Source organism: Ricinus communis, chromosome 6 (assembly GCF_019578655.1).
Source record: "Ricinus communis isolate WT05 ecotype wild-type chromosome 6, ASM1957865v1, whole genome shotgun sequence".
Classification (NCBI taxonomy): Eukaryota; Viridiplantae; Streptophyta; class Magnoliopsida; order Malpighiales; family Euphorbiaceae; genus Ricinus; species Ricinus communis.
Genome location: NC_063261.1, coordinates 16,465,115 through 16,481,208, shown reverse-complemented (window position 1 = coordinate 16,481,208; position 16,094 = coordinate 16,465,115). Strand labels below are relative to the sequence as shown.

At 29.7% G+C, this 16,094-nt stretch overlaps 2 protein-coding genes across 8 annotated transcripts; both read left to right on the top strand.

Moving 5' to 3' along the window:
* Positions 1–826: 826 nt before the first annotated feature.
* Positions 827–4,054, top strand: LOC107261829. Of its 7 annotated transcripts, none has more exons than XM_048376019.1 (3): positions 827–1,213; positions 3,114–3,546; positions 3,766–4,054. In XM_048376019.1, the coding sequence occupies exons 1-2, from the start codon at positions 1,067–1,069 to the stop codon at positions 3,525–3,527; spliced, it is 561 nt and encodes a 186-aa protein (XP_048231976.1). In that variant the 5' UTR covers positions 827–1,066; the 3' UTR covers positions 3,528–3,546; positions 3,766–4,054. The 7 variants fall into 7 exon arrangements, with proteins under 7 accessions (XP_048231976.1, XP_048231975.1, XP_048231974.1 ...); XM_048376018.1 differs by having other exon boundaries at positions 3,746–4,054; XM_048376017.1 differs by having other exon boundaries at positions 3,650–4,054.
* Positions 4,055–6,982: 2,928 nt separating this feature from the next.
* On the top strand, positions 6,983–11,509 carry LOC8263265 (prolycopene isomerase, chloroplastic). Its single transcript, XM_002526391.4, has 9 exons — positions 6,983–7,443; positions 7,529–7,752; positions 8,197–8,307; positions 8,529–8,582; positions 8,819–9,106; positions 9,262–9,453; positions 9,544–9,702; positions 9,985–10,221; positions 11,085–11,509. The coding sequence occupies exons 1-9, from the start codon at positions 7,266–7,268 to the stop codon at positions 11,397–11,399; spliced, it is 1,758 nt and encodes a 585-aa protein (XP_002526437.1). The 5' UTR covers positions 6,983–7,265; the 3' UTR covers positions 11,400–11,509.
* The last annotated feature ends 4,585 nt before the right edge of the window (positions 11,510–16,094 follow it).

The following is a 16,094-nucleotide window of genomic DNA, read 5'->3' as shown; positions in this document are numbered from 1 at the left end:
TTAGTAAGTAAAACTGACTTGTCACATTATTTTTTTATTATAAAATTTTTAAAAGTATTATCGACAAATTATTTTTTAAAATAAAAGTAAAAACATAGATATTTATTATAAAATTTTAAAATAATAAATAAAATTATCAAAAAATATAAAATATAAAATTTAATTAGTAATTAAGTCAATAGAAAATAATAAAAGTTAAAACATAAATAATTTTCTATTAGTTTAATTATATTCCATGTTTGTTATGAAAGTTATTACTTTTAATAAGTTATTATGAAAGTTTGAAACCTATTGTATAAAAATTAACTATTTTTATAATATTTTAATTAAATATATATATATATATATATATATATGTTATTGTAGTATTTTTGTAAAATAAAAAATAAATTAAGTGCATAATTATACATAATTTTATGAAGTGTAATTTTAAAAAGTAATATTATATTAAATTTAATAAATAATATAAAGCTACTAAACTAATTATCTACCAAGGAATTATACGAATATGATTTGAATAAATTGTATAATTATTTAGTTCAGATATAATTTCAATTATTTGTGAATTTAAACTCAACCATAAATATCTCTAAATTATTAATGCGGTAAATTTTAATGTTAAGTAAAAATATTATAAAATTAATGATAGTTTTTGGTTTCTTTTTATGATAAAAACTTTATTTTTATTACATGTTATGCACAAAGAAAAAAAAATAGAAATTGCTAATGACTAAAATGGCTTTTTTATTTTATTTTACTTAGTAGAATAGCCCAAATGTATTGAGAAGAAATAGAGAAACAAACAATAAAAACGAATGAGCAAGTGAAAAAGATGCCGACAGAAAACAAACGGAAACCGTTACTAACGTGTATTGCTCTAAAACTACCAAAACTCTTATAGTAGAGTAAACACAGAGAGAGATAGACATCTGAGCTGCTGCTGCTACCGTTGCTCCATCGGAAATTAGGGTTAGATTTGTACAAATCTGATCTTAGATTTGTAATTCTCCCATCAACTGATGTAGACTAAGCCCATAAAACTCCTCTTATTCATTGCTATAAAACAATGGCCTCAACAACAGCCGCCAGTCTCCATAATATCCTCTCTGCAACCTCTCCAACATCTCCAAGACTAGATGTTCTTTGGCAGCAGCAAAAGCAAACCCCAGTGGAGAGCCAAAGTAAGCTTCAATTGCAGAATCATTATCCAATGGTATGTATACTTACCGACTTGTTAAATTGTGTATATTTTCTACTAAGGTTCGTAAGAACTCTGTTAGGATATTGCCTGGTGATGGTGATAGAGTTAAGGTTTAAGTTAGTCGTTATGATTCTTCTCGAGGTCACGTTGTTTATGTATGCGTAATTGTGATTCTGCCAATGATTAACTTTTCTTTTTCCCCTTCTTAGTTTACTATTTTGTTGAAAACACAAAAAAAAAAAAAAAAATACTGTACATTCAGTTCTATTTTTGAGTTTTCGGGTTGTCTTATTTAAGTGTGTTATTCTCTTGTTAAATCCCAATCAGTACTGCTATAGTGTTAGTTATAGAAAATATTAGAGGTTTCGATCAATCATTGACTGATATAAAATTGGAATTTTCTATTCCACAATGAATTGTATTTAAAAAAAAAAAACCTCATAATTAAAAAAGAAGTAACTCTTGCAAACATGATTTGTTCCAAATTTTGTACTGCAATTCTATGAGAAATGTACTGGGTTTTTGTTCTTATGATGTTTTTCTTTTGTAATTTTATCTTTTCTGCGTGATTATGGTGGCATATGATTTGAATATGTTTGTAGCTGAAAAATTTAGATTTGGAAATGCTGTTTGGGTAAGATCGTCTCTTTGATAGAATATTTGTTCTAAAAGCTTATTTAAATAAGCATAAGAGAAGGTACACGACAACAAGTATTTGTTTCTTGGTGGTTCAACACTCTTAGTTTTGAAGAATTTGTTTGAAATCAGTAATGAGGAGTTTACTGACAATCAGGATGTTTGATAGGTTTTGCAAGATTAGTTTCAGTTATTTCTATGTTTAGCTCTTGATTGGTGCTGAGGTTTTTTATTTTCTTTCTGCATGATAAGATACCTTATATGATAGCAAAGACAGCTAGTTCTTATGGTTAGTCTTGTGATGAACTCATCATTATTGGTATGACAAATTGCATCATTGATTGATCTGTATTACCTTAGAGTTAGACAGATAATCTAATTTATGGATGGGATGTTTTATCTTTGTTCTGGAAGAGAAAAGAGGGCTTTTCTTTATTGTACTTGTTCTTTAAGTTCCCCATGGAGCTATTTAAGGATACTATCTTGGCATTTATTGTTATTGTTATAAAGGATATTTTCTTGTCTTCTATTGTTATTTTTATGGTCGAAGAATTTTAATTGTGTTTACTGGATTTAGGTCAACTTTTCTGCATTGTAAATTGAAATAACCCAATGAAATGAACATGTTGATGAACTTTATTATAGTTTTTAGTGTTAAATTACCTTTTCTTTTAGAATTGAAGAATTTTTATGGAACCAGGGAGAATTATTTGTTAAGGTTTTGTTTTTATAGGTTAAAGAATGATAAAGTATTGGATTATAATGGTCTATGAATTATTTGTTGTTGTTTATTTGCGGAAGAGAGACTGGTTGTGTTGCTTATTGGTGGAGGGGGAAGAGAACATGCACTTTGCTATGCCTTGCAACAATCTCCCTCTTGTGATGCTGTCTTCTGTGCAGCTGGCAATGTGGGGATTTCCAACTCTGGAAATGCTACTTGTATTCCAGATCTTGACATCTTTGATAGTTCAGCTGTGATTTCTTTCTGCCACAAATGGGGTGTAGGACTGGTTGTTGTTGGACCAGAGGCACCTCTTGTTGCTGGCCTTGCAAATGATCTAGTGAAGGTTGGAATGATTTGAGGCATTATCATTGAGTGATGCATTCAGTTCTGTGAACATCAATATTTCATTCATAAATACAAGTTTCTATTGAATGATTTGTACTTGACCACTTCTATGAATCTAATTTCCAGTCCCCAAAACCATGCTCAAAATGTAAACATAAACTATTTTGCTTTCCAGAATTATAGTACTTGTGTTTATTAATTGTTCAGTTGTCTGGTGGCATGTCAAAGCAGAATGCACCATCATTTGATAAAAATGTGACTAGTTCAACTATAAAACAGAGACAGCAACATGAGGCCAGTGGAAGGATAATCAGAAACATACTTCTAAACAAGGATTCACGCCAAAATCAATCTTCTAGGGTCCAATCTGAGCAGCAAATTCAATCCTCCAATTTAGAAAAGGAGAAACGTCTTCAGCGACCTCCACGTGGGCAGCTGGTCTTGAAGGATGTAAATGGATCTTCAGATGACAAATTTGTTGGCAATGATTTGCATGGTTTTTCTGGCGAGAAGCAGGAAAAGCTCACAAGAAATAAGGATGGACTCCTCTTCGTCGGACAGATGTCTCATATGCAAGTGACGAATCCCTGTCTTCATCTGCATCTCAGTCTACACAAATAGGGTCTAGATTCTTCACAAGGTACGCCATTAGTTAACATAACATAAATGATTTAATGTCTTTTGTTAATGTACATAAATACATACATTATTTATATATTTATGTGTGTGCGCGCGCTGTTCAGTGTACGATTAGGACGCCATTGCCTATGTGATCGCATTGGCAGATTCATAATAAGTCCCATGAAATTTTGGTGGCTAGTCTCTTTTTAACTTAACAGATGGTCAGGTGTGATAAAAGTTTAAGCAGCGGAGTAGGCTCTCCTTGGGAAACCAGAAAGAAAAGTGGGAGTTGATGTCAGTGATGCAGTACTGGGAGGGTTTGAAGAAATCCCGATCTTAGTCAAAGATGACAGGGGGATGCTTGGCCAGCTGAGCCGAGAGCAGCATGTAAATGTTGATGGTGAAATGGAGTGTGACTTGAGCGTGAATGATGATTGATGTTTTATAAGATGAGTAGGAACTAACTGGATCTTTTGTTAAATGGAAACTTGTTTTTGGTGCAATCTTAAGGTCCCAGCTTTAGATAATTTGATTCTTGTCTATTTGTTTGGCAATGCAAATGAACTTTTATTTTCTCTCTAATATCACGCATGAATGAAGGGAAGGAAGATAATAAAGTGGAGGGTAATCAGAAGAATCGTAAAGGAAGGAAAGAGACTAAAATGGAGGGTAATTGGAAGGAAAAGGAAGAAAATAAAAGGAGTATAAATTTACGGCTTTTGTTTAACATTTATACCTCATGTGCGGGAGAGAGAGAGAGAGAGAGAGAGAGAGAGAGAGACCTAAGAGGGAATTTGTTGTAATGAGAAAATTCTCTAAGATCTCTAAATGAAAATCAATACTACAATAAAATCTGTTTCTTAATATTTTATTTTTATTTTAAAAAAATTAATTATAATCAAAACTAATTAACACTAGTCTATACTCATTAATAATAATTAATATAAATTAGATCAAAACACATATTTTTCTATATATATATGATTAAATCGAATTTAAAAAATTATAAAATTATCTTCAATCAATAGAAATCAAATAGCATATTATTATTTTGAGAAAATAAGAAAAAGATTAATTATGAGGACTGATTAGTTAAAATTCTTTTAATCTCCGAAAAAATCATACCTTAAATACTAATTTACTAAGATGTTTTTAAAATTTTAATAAAATTAAAAAAATTAATATCTTATTATTTTATCAGTATATAAATATTATCTTACCATGTTGAATTAGTAATTTAAACACATTAATATTTTATTTAAAATTCATTGCTTTTATTGAGTTATCCGATATAATTTTTGCATAATATTTTATTGGATGCTTTAGTATGTTGAGGCTAGTAAAATTCTTCTTAGTATTTGTGCAATTATTTGAGGATTATTTTTACAATATGATAGCTACATAAATTAAAATAGAAATAAAAATAAAATGTAATATACTAAAATACAATAATTTAAGAAAAATATAATAACTTAAATATAACTAATAAAAATAAATTAGGGCGTCTAAACATACCTCAAAAAAATTAGTGCTTTAAAAATATTAAATTACTAAAATTTTCTTAAAAATAATATTTAAATAAAATAAAAATTCATATTATTACAACAAACAATAAGAATCCAACCATATTCAATTTATATACATCTACAAAAGTAACTTCTTTTTTTCTTTAATACATATGCAGAACAAAATTGAAAAATAAATAATAGGTTTCATTAGTTGATGGTCTATAGAAACAAAAGAAAAAATAAAATCAATTGAGTGCTTTCTATGTAGTATAACTAGTTGATGTTTAGTTTATATTTTGTTGATTTTTATATCTAAGAATAATTGCTTTTAATTTTTTTATTTTCATTGTTCTTTTTTATTTTAGGTCTTAATTTATTTTCTCTTTTCTTTTCTTTTTAATCATTCTCATTTTATTTCTCTTTATTATGTAAAAGAAAATTATTGTCTTTCTGATTTTCTTAAACTTTATTAGATTTTGTTCTTTGTAAAAATTTGATTTTTTACAACTTTATGTAAGAAATTATTTTGGTTTTTTTTAATATATATATTGATATTTATATTTTTTGTGGACTACATTTGTAGTTTCATTATGATTGTTTTGTGTCAATTTAAGTTTTTATTTATTTACGTTTTCCTTAATTGAATGATTTTATTGATATATATGGTTGATGTTTAGATGTACGAAGAAGTATCTTTAATTTTTTTTTGAATTGTTATTTACTTGTTGAAGAAATTCTAAAATTTTAGAAATTGAGTTTTTTATTGAAAAATTATTTCCAGTTTCTTGAATTATTATTTACGTATTGAAGAAGATCTAAAATATTAGAATTAGTTCCTATATTAAAAAAATTATTTTTACCATTTAGATTTATTTTTTTTGTGCTTGATTATGGTTATATTTTTATTTGTTTTGTTGATGCAGAAAATAATTAAAAATAAAAAATTATTAAAGTCTTGATTACAACTAAAAAGTGATTTGCATAGAATTTCATGCTATTATAGCATCAAAAGTAAAGAATAATGGTAAGAAAATTATGAAATAATATAAGTAATTTTATAATTTCTTAAAAAAAAGTCAAGAAGAAAATCAATAAGAAATTTACGGAAATATTAAACTTATATTATTTTTTTATTTTAAGGTATTTATTATTTCAAGATATATTATATATTTTAATTTTAAAAAACATGAAACCTCATAATAATTTATATCAAAAGTAATAAAAAATATACTCAAATATTAATTTTATATTTTTTTTTATTTTAGGATGTTTATTACTTTTAGATATATTGTATTATATTTTTAGAAAAATATAAAAATATTATAACAATTTATGATAAATATAATTTTTACTTAATTTAAATTATGAAGGTAAATGACTGTAAAATAATTCATAAATTAAAATGTAATAAATAATTAAATTTTGATAAAATAAAGAAAATAGTTAGTTATTATATAGCTATTATGTTTTTCAAAAACCTAAAAATATGTGCCGTCATTACTTCAAATATAATATTGTAATTTAAAAAATATTTATTTAAGATTTTAATTCAATAAATTAGTTATAAAAAGTATTCCAAAATAAATAATATTTAAAATATATCACCATGACAATTTTAGAGTTTTAAAATATCATATTTGCATGTGTATCTTTTTACATATTTTACATTTAATGCAATAGATATTTTCCTAATTCACTAATATTTTTTTCTAGTTAACATAATTGATTTGTCATACTATTTTTTATTTTAAAATTTTAAAATATTTTTTTAAAAAAATGAAAAATTTGAATATATATTTTAAAAATTTAAAATAATTAAATAAAATTTATAAAATTTAAAATTTAACTAATAATTAAGCCTTAAAGTTTTTCTGAATGGAGATACCTAGAACACTGCCTTCTTTAAACGAACTATTATTGGAAATATATACTATACAAATGAGTTTTAAATGTGACATTTTTATTTTGTTTTACTTTTAAAATAGCCCAATAAAAACGAATGGGCAAGTGAAAATCTCTGCAGCTGCAAAAAGAAAAAAGAAAAACTGCCAACAGAAAACAAACTCAAACCGTTACTGACGTGGATAGCTCTAAAACTACAAGAACTCTTATAGCAGAGTACAGAGAGAGAGAGGTAGACATCTTAGCTGCTGCCGCTGCTACAAAAGTTCTTTGATGTTTCGTTGAGTTAAAAAAGGGCCAATCTTTTGTCTCCCAGTAATTCCTGACGATGGCATTATCTGTGTCCCCTAGTTTCATCCCCCAATGTCCTTCCCTCTTTTCCACTTCCAAAAAACGCTCTATTAATTACAGAAAAACAGTTATGGCGCGAAGTTCCAATGGTAATGCCAGTGTTCCCTCTTCCAATGGCACTCTGTTGGTCGATGACAGCAAGACATCTTTCAAAGGTCTCTCTCACTTCCCTTACTACTAAATTTTGTCTTTTGCTTGGAATTTGGCTTTTCTGAATGTTTTAATAGAATTGAAGTGCAGGGAAGGCAGAGGCAGATATTATTGTGATTGGAAGTGGTATTGGTGGATTGTGTTGTGGTGGACTTCTGGCTAGATACCAACAGGATGTTCTTGTTTTAGAAAGTCATGATCTTCCTGGAGGTGCTGCTCATTCTTTTGAGATTAAAGGTTATAAGTTTGATTCTGGTCCTTCCTTGTTCTCTGGTTTTCAATCTAGAGGTCCCCAGGCTAATCCTCTTGCTCAGGTAATTTCTTCTTTATTTACTTTCTTTATTTGGTTCAATTTATACATTTTTCCTTTTAATTGGCCTCTGACTAGAGTTTGAACTTATGACCTAGCTGTCCCGGTGATGACTCCAGTAGCACTCAACTAATGCTTATTAGTCATTTCCACTTATTCTTGAGATATCAAGAATAAATTTTAAAGTTTTTCCCTTTGTGTATGTGATTTAACTAACTCACTTGTTTGTGGTGTGTGCGCGTGAGGCTTATATTGAGATAGTTCTTGATTTTATTGATTCTGTAATCAATGATCTATTGATGACTTAATTAAGATAGTTTAGTAGCTAGTGATTATATTCAGGCAAACTTGGTTTTCGTGGATGGGGCTATAACCATTTGCAATCTTAAGAAGTTAATGGCATCTGTGGTTCACTATTAACATGTGTCATGAAATTCTCCTTTTTCAGGTTTTGGATGCACTAGGTGAGTCTCTTCCATGTGTGAAATATGACTCTTGGATGGTCTATGTACCTGAAGGTGAATTCTTGTCACGGATTGGCCCCACAGAATTTTACAAGGTGGGTTCTCTTCATTAATCTCCACATACCAGCCATTTATTTTATTGAGAAGTCAGTATATCTAGGTATAGTGTCATATATTTTGCAACCCATTTAGTATCTCATCCATTAATCTCATCCAAAAAGATTTCATTCTTTCCGTGTTATCATGCCGTCTATAGCATTAAGCTCTTGGAACAAAGAAATTTGTGCATAATGAAGCTTTTTCCTTCTTCTTTTAGGACCTTGAAACGTATGCAGGACCCAATGCAGTACAAGAGTGGAAGAAACTTCTTGTAAGCAAAGCTAACTTTCTCTTATTCATTTGTTTTGCATATTGAAATCAATCCAAACCCTTGCATCCTTTTTCAGTCTCTGGATATCAACTGTCTAACTACTGAATCCTTTGTTTTATAGAACTCTTATTTCAATTATAGAACTTGCAATTCCAAACGTAATTAAAATTTTCACAATGTAGCTTCTTCATTACTGTTTTTATTATCTTTCAAGTTAAAATGTGACTCTGCCACAGGATGCCATACTTCCACTGTCTTCAGCTGCAATGGCTCTACCTCCTTTATCTATCCGAGGCGATCTTGGTGTTATCTCTACTGCTGCAACTAGATATGCTCCTTCCCTGTTAAAATCTTTTGTTCAGATGGGACCTCGGGGAGCATTAGGTGCCACAAAGCTTCTTAGGCCCTTCTCTGAAATTGTCGACTCTTTGGAGCTTAAAGATCCTTTCATACGCAACTGGGTCGACCTTTTGGCTTTCCTTCTTGCGGGGGTGAAATCTAATGGTATACTCTCAGCAGAGATGGTAACTATTGCTTATTTAAGTCTAAACAAGTTCCTTTTTGAGAATGTGGAATGTAAGAGATAGTTTTCTATATATACATAAATGTTAGTAGAAATGTAGTAATACTAGTGAGTCATTTTGTTGATAACTTATCTTTCGTCTTCCATGTCTTGCAGATTTACATGTTTGCGGAATGGTATAAGCCAGGTTGCACTCTGGAGTACCCCCTTCATGGAAGTGGTGCTGTTGTTGATGCTCTTGTCCGAGGATTGCAGAAGTTTAATGGACGGCTTTCTTTAAGAAGCCATGTGGAAAAAATTGTTGTTGAAAACAATACAGCGATTGGAGTCGAGTTGAGAAGTGGCCAAGTAAGTATAATTGATCTTTAACTGATAAATAATAAATAAGAAGCTACTGTAATGATTTTCTATACTCAAAAGAACAATTTTATTGTGCAGTTTATACGTGCTAGAAAGGCTGTTATCAGCAATGCATCTATGTGGGATACTTTGGGCCTGTTACCTAAGGAAGCTCTTCCAAAATCCTATATAGATAGGATTAACACAACACCACAATGTGAATCTTTCATGCATATCCATTTGGGCTTTGATGCAGAGGTAAGGGATGATACTTTCTCTTTTCCAAATTGATTGATGCAGAGGTGAGGAATGATGCTTGCTCTTACCACGAATAAACTTCTCAACACTCATGCAATTTTACTGTGAGCAGAGTCCACTTAATTTCTAAGGTCAATTGTATCAAAAGCTAATTCAATAAGTAAAGAAAACAAAATATATCGAGTAAAATCTTATGCTGCCATTTGTATAGACTCGTAGAGTTGTAGTGTTAGCATTAACATATCTTCTGACTTCTGGCATCTTATTCTTTAAACTAACCAGGGCATACGAGAGGACTTGGGAATTCATCATATAGTTGTGAATGACTGGGATAGAGGAGTTGATGCAGATCAGAATGTCGTTTTAATATCAGTGCCTAGTGTACTCAGTCCAGATTTGGCACCACCTGGGAAACATGTTTTACATGCTTACACACCTGGAACCGAACCATTTGAACTGTGGGAAGGACTTGACCATAGAAGTTCCGAGTACAAACAACTTAAAGCAGAACGATCAGAGGTGTGTATGAGTTCAACTGTTTAAATGAATTGCTAATAAGCTTACTCAGTAAGACTTGGAAGAGGAACAATTTAAGCCATTTTTGTTACTAGAGCCAATTTCCTTTTAATGATTGTATGAGAAGTATCTATCTTCTGTCATCTTTTAGTCAATTATGCATATAAATAATAGTTAGAAATTGTATAAATAGATGTTTCTTCTAAAACATAAACTTCGATTCATTGTCTACCAAACAAGAAAAGGGATCATATTCGAAGAATTACATTCTATTCCCAATTCTGAATCGTAAAAAACATGCCAGTCAAGTAGAGGAATAGGAGTGTTCTGAATAAATTGGTCACATCTACTGCTTAAGCTGTTGGTATGCACTCTCTTCATATGTGGATTTCAACACATGAATGGTGAGCCCAATTTATAGAATTATAATTCGGTCAGAAGAACAATTTATATATAGAATTTCATACAATTTGACTGTTTAATCTGTTAGTGTAAGCCAGCATAATATTCGAACATAGCTTGCAACAATCCTTTGGTTTCAGTCTCTTTTTAGCTTTTCTGCTTTTAGATTATTTATATGGATGATTAGATGTTTCAACAAATTTGGAGCATCACAATCTTGTGCAATTGTCTACATTTATCAGGATTAAGCAATGTCTTGAACTATCAACTTTTTGACAACATTCTAGAACATTTGCTGATTGCTCTAAAAGCTAAAATAAATTAAGTTGCCAAATATGGTGCCATGCATTATTTTCTCAACAAACTATCTAAGTCAGTATGTTTCTTAGTGATTTAGTGGCATAATGATCCATATTCATACCTTTCTTTAGTAAATTATTTCTTACAAGTTACCTGTAAGACAGGTAATGTGGAAGGCAGTTGAGCGTGCAATTGGTCCAGGATTCAGTCGCGAGAAGTGTGAGGTGAAGTTGGTAGGAACTCCATTGACACATAGAAGATTTCTTCGGAGGAATAGAGGAACTTATGGACCTGCAATACAAGCAGGCAAGGATACTTTTCCTGAACATTCAACTCCCATATTGCAGCTGTATTGTTGCGGGGATTCTACTTTTCCTGGCATTGGTGTCCCTGCAGTTGCTGCTAGCGGTGCTATTGTTGCTAACTCACTAGTTTCAGTGGCTCAACACTCCCAGCTTCTTGATGCAATTGGGATTTAAGTTCATTGGTGAGTTCAGTTTTCCATTTACAAAATTTTCTTGGATTAATTGCTTGTATACCTCTACTCAAAGATATCTATACTATTCAAAACATTCTTGTTTCTTCAGCATATTGAAGTATATGTTGTATTACACATTTATAAACTGCATATAGTCCTTTAAATACTTAAGCATCAAATCAGAAATAGAAAGAATTATTTTTCCCCTTTTCTTTTTCCATGAAAAGCTGTTACATGAATGTGCTGAGAAACATAAGGCCCTCCTAGCTATTATACTCTTAACCTAAAGCATGGTGGCGCTTCCAGGAAATGTCCCAAGAATGTGAAATTTTTTTCTTTCTTTACTCATGATTCGAAATCGCACGCATTCTTTTGAATGTAGAGGTTGAGATTTGCCAAGATTTTCTTGCATGTTTCAAGGAAGTTCTTGATACAAATCAACTCGGCAATGTAAGCATTTCCTGTCTTGTTCATCAGGAGCATGCATTAGATAATATAATTGGTCAAAACAAGACCAACTGTCTCTTTCTTTCTTGAGTAGTAGTTTTGTTTTTGTTTTGTGAATATATTCACATGCTTTCTTGCATAATGATGCAACTCACAAATTGATAACATGCTTTTCTTTTTCCCCTATGCATTTCTTGTCACATTGTTATTATGGCACTTCCCTTCAAGCCCTGTTATGCAAGGAGAGGTAGTGTGGTCCTGTGCATGTCCAAATGATCCAAACTGACATTACATTTGCTAGAAGCTGGGGAAATCACATGGAAATCGCTGAAGTTTAACATGTGAAACACTTTGGTAAAAAATACTATCCATAATTCTTAACATTTCAAAAAAGAAACATAATATTTTAGTCCGTATGATATTTCCGATGGATCAACGCACTTTCTGACAGTAAAAAAATAACATATATTGAATTTAAAATCTAAATATTTGGTGAATTAAGGATCATAACAATATTGTCTAGCATAAAACCTGAAAAACTATAAAAAAGAAAAGTGTTATATATTACTTCTCCATATAACCTACCCTCACTAAGTCATAAGAACAATATTTAACTAAAGGTAACAGTTTTTCTTTTATTTTCTTAGGGATGGAAGTGGTTTTCAAGCTAAAATTGAAGTTGGTTGTAATTTTCCCCTAAAAGATTCCCCTCTGTTATATGAAAATAGTAGCTCTAGCTAAGAGACTATCAAACAGGCTTCTTTGTTACTGATATTATAGGTTTCTTCTGCCTACTACATGAGAAGAAAGTAAACTCTGGAATCCATTTCAATATGATAAGATGGAATATAAAAGTTGATAACATGTGGGACAGGAGAAGAAGCTGAAGCAATTATTGTGAGGTATGTATGACCATGATTAAATAGATAGAACTGAAACCAATTAAAGCTGAACTAAATGGATAGAATCTCAACTACAAAGAAACTAGATCATCAAGAATTTCCTTCATGTGTACTCCATACAATTTTTTTTTCTTCATTCAATGCATTTTTACCATATATTCAAGAAAATCTAAAACCACTAACAGCATGACTTTTTTTGTCTTATAGGCCCTCAATGATCAGCATCGCACATAATTAGTTTCGTATCTATTCCAAATAGTGACTACATTAATCTGTGATTGTTGTTTTATTTAGCGACCGACATTTTAGCTACCATAAAATAAAATAGTCGCTATTCAGCGACCACTTTTAGTGGTAGCTAAATCTGTTTTTTTTTAATAGTATTCCTATCATCAAATGGAAATTCTCAAGTCCTGATGTCAAGAAACTTTACCCAAAAGTTGGAAGCTTGTATACATCATGTGCACAAACTTATTTTATTAAGTTTTTGGATCAAGAAAGTAGAGTGGCACAGGGAATTGAAGAGATACCCATTTGGTATTCAGAGATCACCTTTGCTTATGCAAATCATATGCATGCGCAAGATTGTGTGCACCCACATCAATGCACGCATGCAAAGAGAGTTATAAAGCTCACCCAAATTGCTCTTTGAATTGACTGTAGAGATCTAATAAGTTTTTTGTTATAAGCCACTTAATCAGTGATCATTATATCTAGCTTTGATCTTTCTTTATAAGGTCTCTATTTTGTATCTTTATCTTCTTTTTAGACTGGATCACTACTGTTTTTCTACCTGTAATACTCTTACAGGACAGTACAGAGTGTAGACCCTGTTTGTGTTTCAAGAAAATAAAGAAAAAATTGAAAGAAGTTAAATGAAGTTTCACACTTTTTTGGGCCACTGAGACTTAATTATATTTAAAAATTCCGTTTTTCAAAAAAATAAATAAATTATTTGATCTTGGACTTTAGAATATAATTTGCTTCTTTAGATCATCTCACTGGCCTACTGGGTTTTGAATTATATGCAACTAACTAAATGACTATTGACTAAGGAGCAAGGACCACTCAGTTTGAGTTTCTGCTATGTACTTACAGCCTCTACCACCATACTTTTAACTTTTGCATCTCAAGTCAAGCATGTAGAGAAGTGGGGAAACCCTAAAATTGACATGTACCCTTTTATTTTTTTTCTTATAATTTTAGGGTATATATTTATGTTATTTGTCTTTGTGTGGATTCTTATTTGGTTGAACATTTGTATTGTACATGAAGAAAGAACATTTTTCCTTAATATTGCATTCCAAGTATAAATTAGTTGTAGAAAAGTGAGTTCTTACTTTATGGAATATATTTGTGTAGCATAACTCTTTCATTAGAAAAAAGGACTTCCATTTTTATTTTGTTAAGCATTCATATTTTTCAATATGTCAAATGAAGTCTTTGAGCTTTAGGTCTTTCAATTTTAATATACATAAACTAATTGCGGCTTACCTTAGTTGAGGTTCTTGGAATTCTTTTAGGACATCTTAACACTACTAAGTACCATTTGTCCTATTGGAATGTTTCAACATATTTTAGCCATTTTTCATAAGAATGTCTCATATACTTACCCATTTCTAGGATTTATATTTACTCATACTATTTATACCTATATAAATATTAAATATTAAATTCATCCCCATTACATATAGGGTTTTGGATAATCTATGGCTAATCAAATAGTGATTAAAATAAAATAAAAAATTTCTATAAAATAATATTATTGTGACTAGAAGTATTATTTTTTAAAAAGATTATTTGTTTATCAATGAAATTTTATTAATTAATAGATGAATTAATATTTATTAATTTAAAATGAGTTTTATCATCTTAATTATTTGTTTATGCATTTTTTTATCAAGATTTGTGTATGATTTACAAATAAAGAAATAAGGAATATGGTAAAAGAATTAGTGTCCATATAAAAAATAATTCAAAAGTCATTATTTATATACACAAGAAATAGTAGAGGTTTTATATATATAGGCCAAATACATCTATTATTTTATACATTTAGCGAAATTATTGATTTAATATATAAGTCTGATTCATGATCGAAATATTTTATTACGTAGTTGATATTATTAATTTATTAATCATTTATTTATCAAAATTTTAATATATACATAAATTTATAAATTTTAACATATATAATGTTATTGAACTAAAATAATATATAATATATTCAAATAGTCAATATTAAAATAATATAGATAATAAAATATTAAAATAATGAAAAAAAATTAAATAGTAAAATAGTTTATCTAATTTTATAAATACAAAACATATTGAATTATCAAAATTTAATAACTTTAATTATAAAAATATTAATGTTGTGCATCCAACTTAACGAAAAAATATTTCGATAGAGTATAAGTACGAGTATGAATAGGTTACTATACTATCTGTATCCTACCCAAACTCAATACAATCATTTTGAGTATTACTCATATTGACCGAATAGAATTCGAATGGATATCCATAGTTTCGTTCCAAATTTTTCACTTGTCCAATTAATTTTTTATTTATTTTTCCTCTTTAGATGAACCAATGTATTATATATACCTGTTCAAAACATTGACCCTCTTGTTCTGAAATGTTTAATTTAAACTGAAAATATATCATCAACTAGACAGATAGAGGACCACCAAAGCTTTGTTTCATGACATGAAACTCAAAAGCTCTTTCCAACCCAAAGATGCAATCTTTTGTAACTCAAGGAAGCAACAAATGAAAAATGTTAGCATGTGATAGTGTCCCAATGCAGAACATATGAAGTCTTCTACTGTGTTCTCCTTTTCAATTATGTCAACTATTTGTGATTTCATGCTAAGGGTAGGGTTTTATATTTCTGCTTTTTGGAAAGTGAAAAAGGCTTTGGGAGATTATGATTGGATAAGGAGAAAAAGAAAGAAAAAAAGAAAAGAAAACTTTGCTTTCAAAAGAAAGGAGAATCACTTTCTTTCTTTCTTTATATATTATAAATAGATGAATAGATAGGTGCATGTGAGATCTGATGTTTCTTTCTTTCTTTCTTTCTTACATGAATGAGCATTCCAATAAAATGTTACTGAAAACATCTTAAGTTTGCAAAATGAATAGATGGATTCTAGATTTTGGGTTATATAATTCTTTTTCCTACTTTTTTTGATATTTCAAAAATACTTAAAGTTCGAATTTATAATTTATTTTTTATTTTTAAATATATATTCGGTTATTGAAATAATTCGAATAATTAAACGGATGATAAATGTTGTAAAGAGAAAATGCACTTCTTCAATGATGATTCCTGAGTTTCAAGAAAA

What these genes read in the sequence shown, in the direction of transcription:
- LOC8263265 (XM_002526391.4), top strand. Translation starts at nt 7,266, where the DNA reads ATGGCATTATCTGTGTCCCCTAGTTTCATCCCCCAATGTCCTTCCCTC. An exon ending in AGGCTAATCCTCTTGCTCAG is followed by an intron (nt 7,753 to 8,196) that starts GTAATTTCTTCT and finishes CTCCTTTTTCAG; the next exon opens with GTTTTGGATGCACTAGGTGA. An exon ending in GTATACTCTCAGCAGAGATG is followed by an intron (nt 9,107 to 9,261) that starts GTAACTATTGCT and finishes CATGTCTTGCAG; the next exon opens with ATTTACATGTTTGCGGAATG.
- LOC107261829 (XM_048376019.1), top strand. Translation starts at nt 1,067, where the DNA reads ATGGCCTCAACAACAGCCGCCAGTCTCCATAATATCCTCTCTGCAACC. An exon ending in TGCAGAATCATTATCCAATG is followed by an intron (nt 1,214 to 3,113) that starts GTATGTATACTT and finishes TTAATTGTTCAG; the next exon opens with TTGTCTGGTGGCATGTCAAA.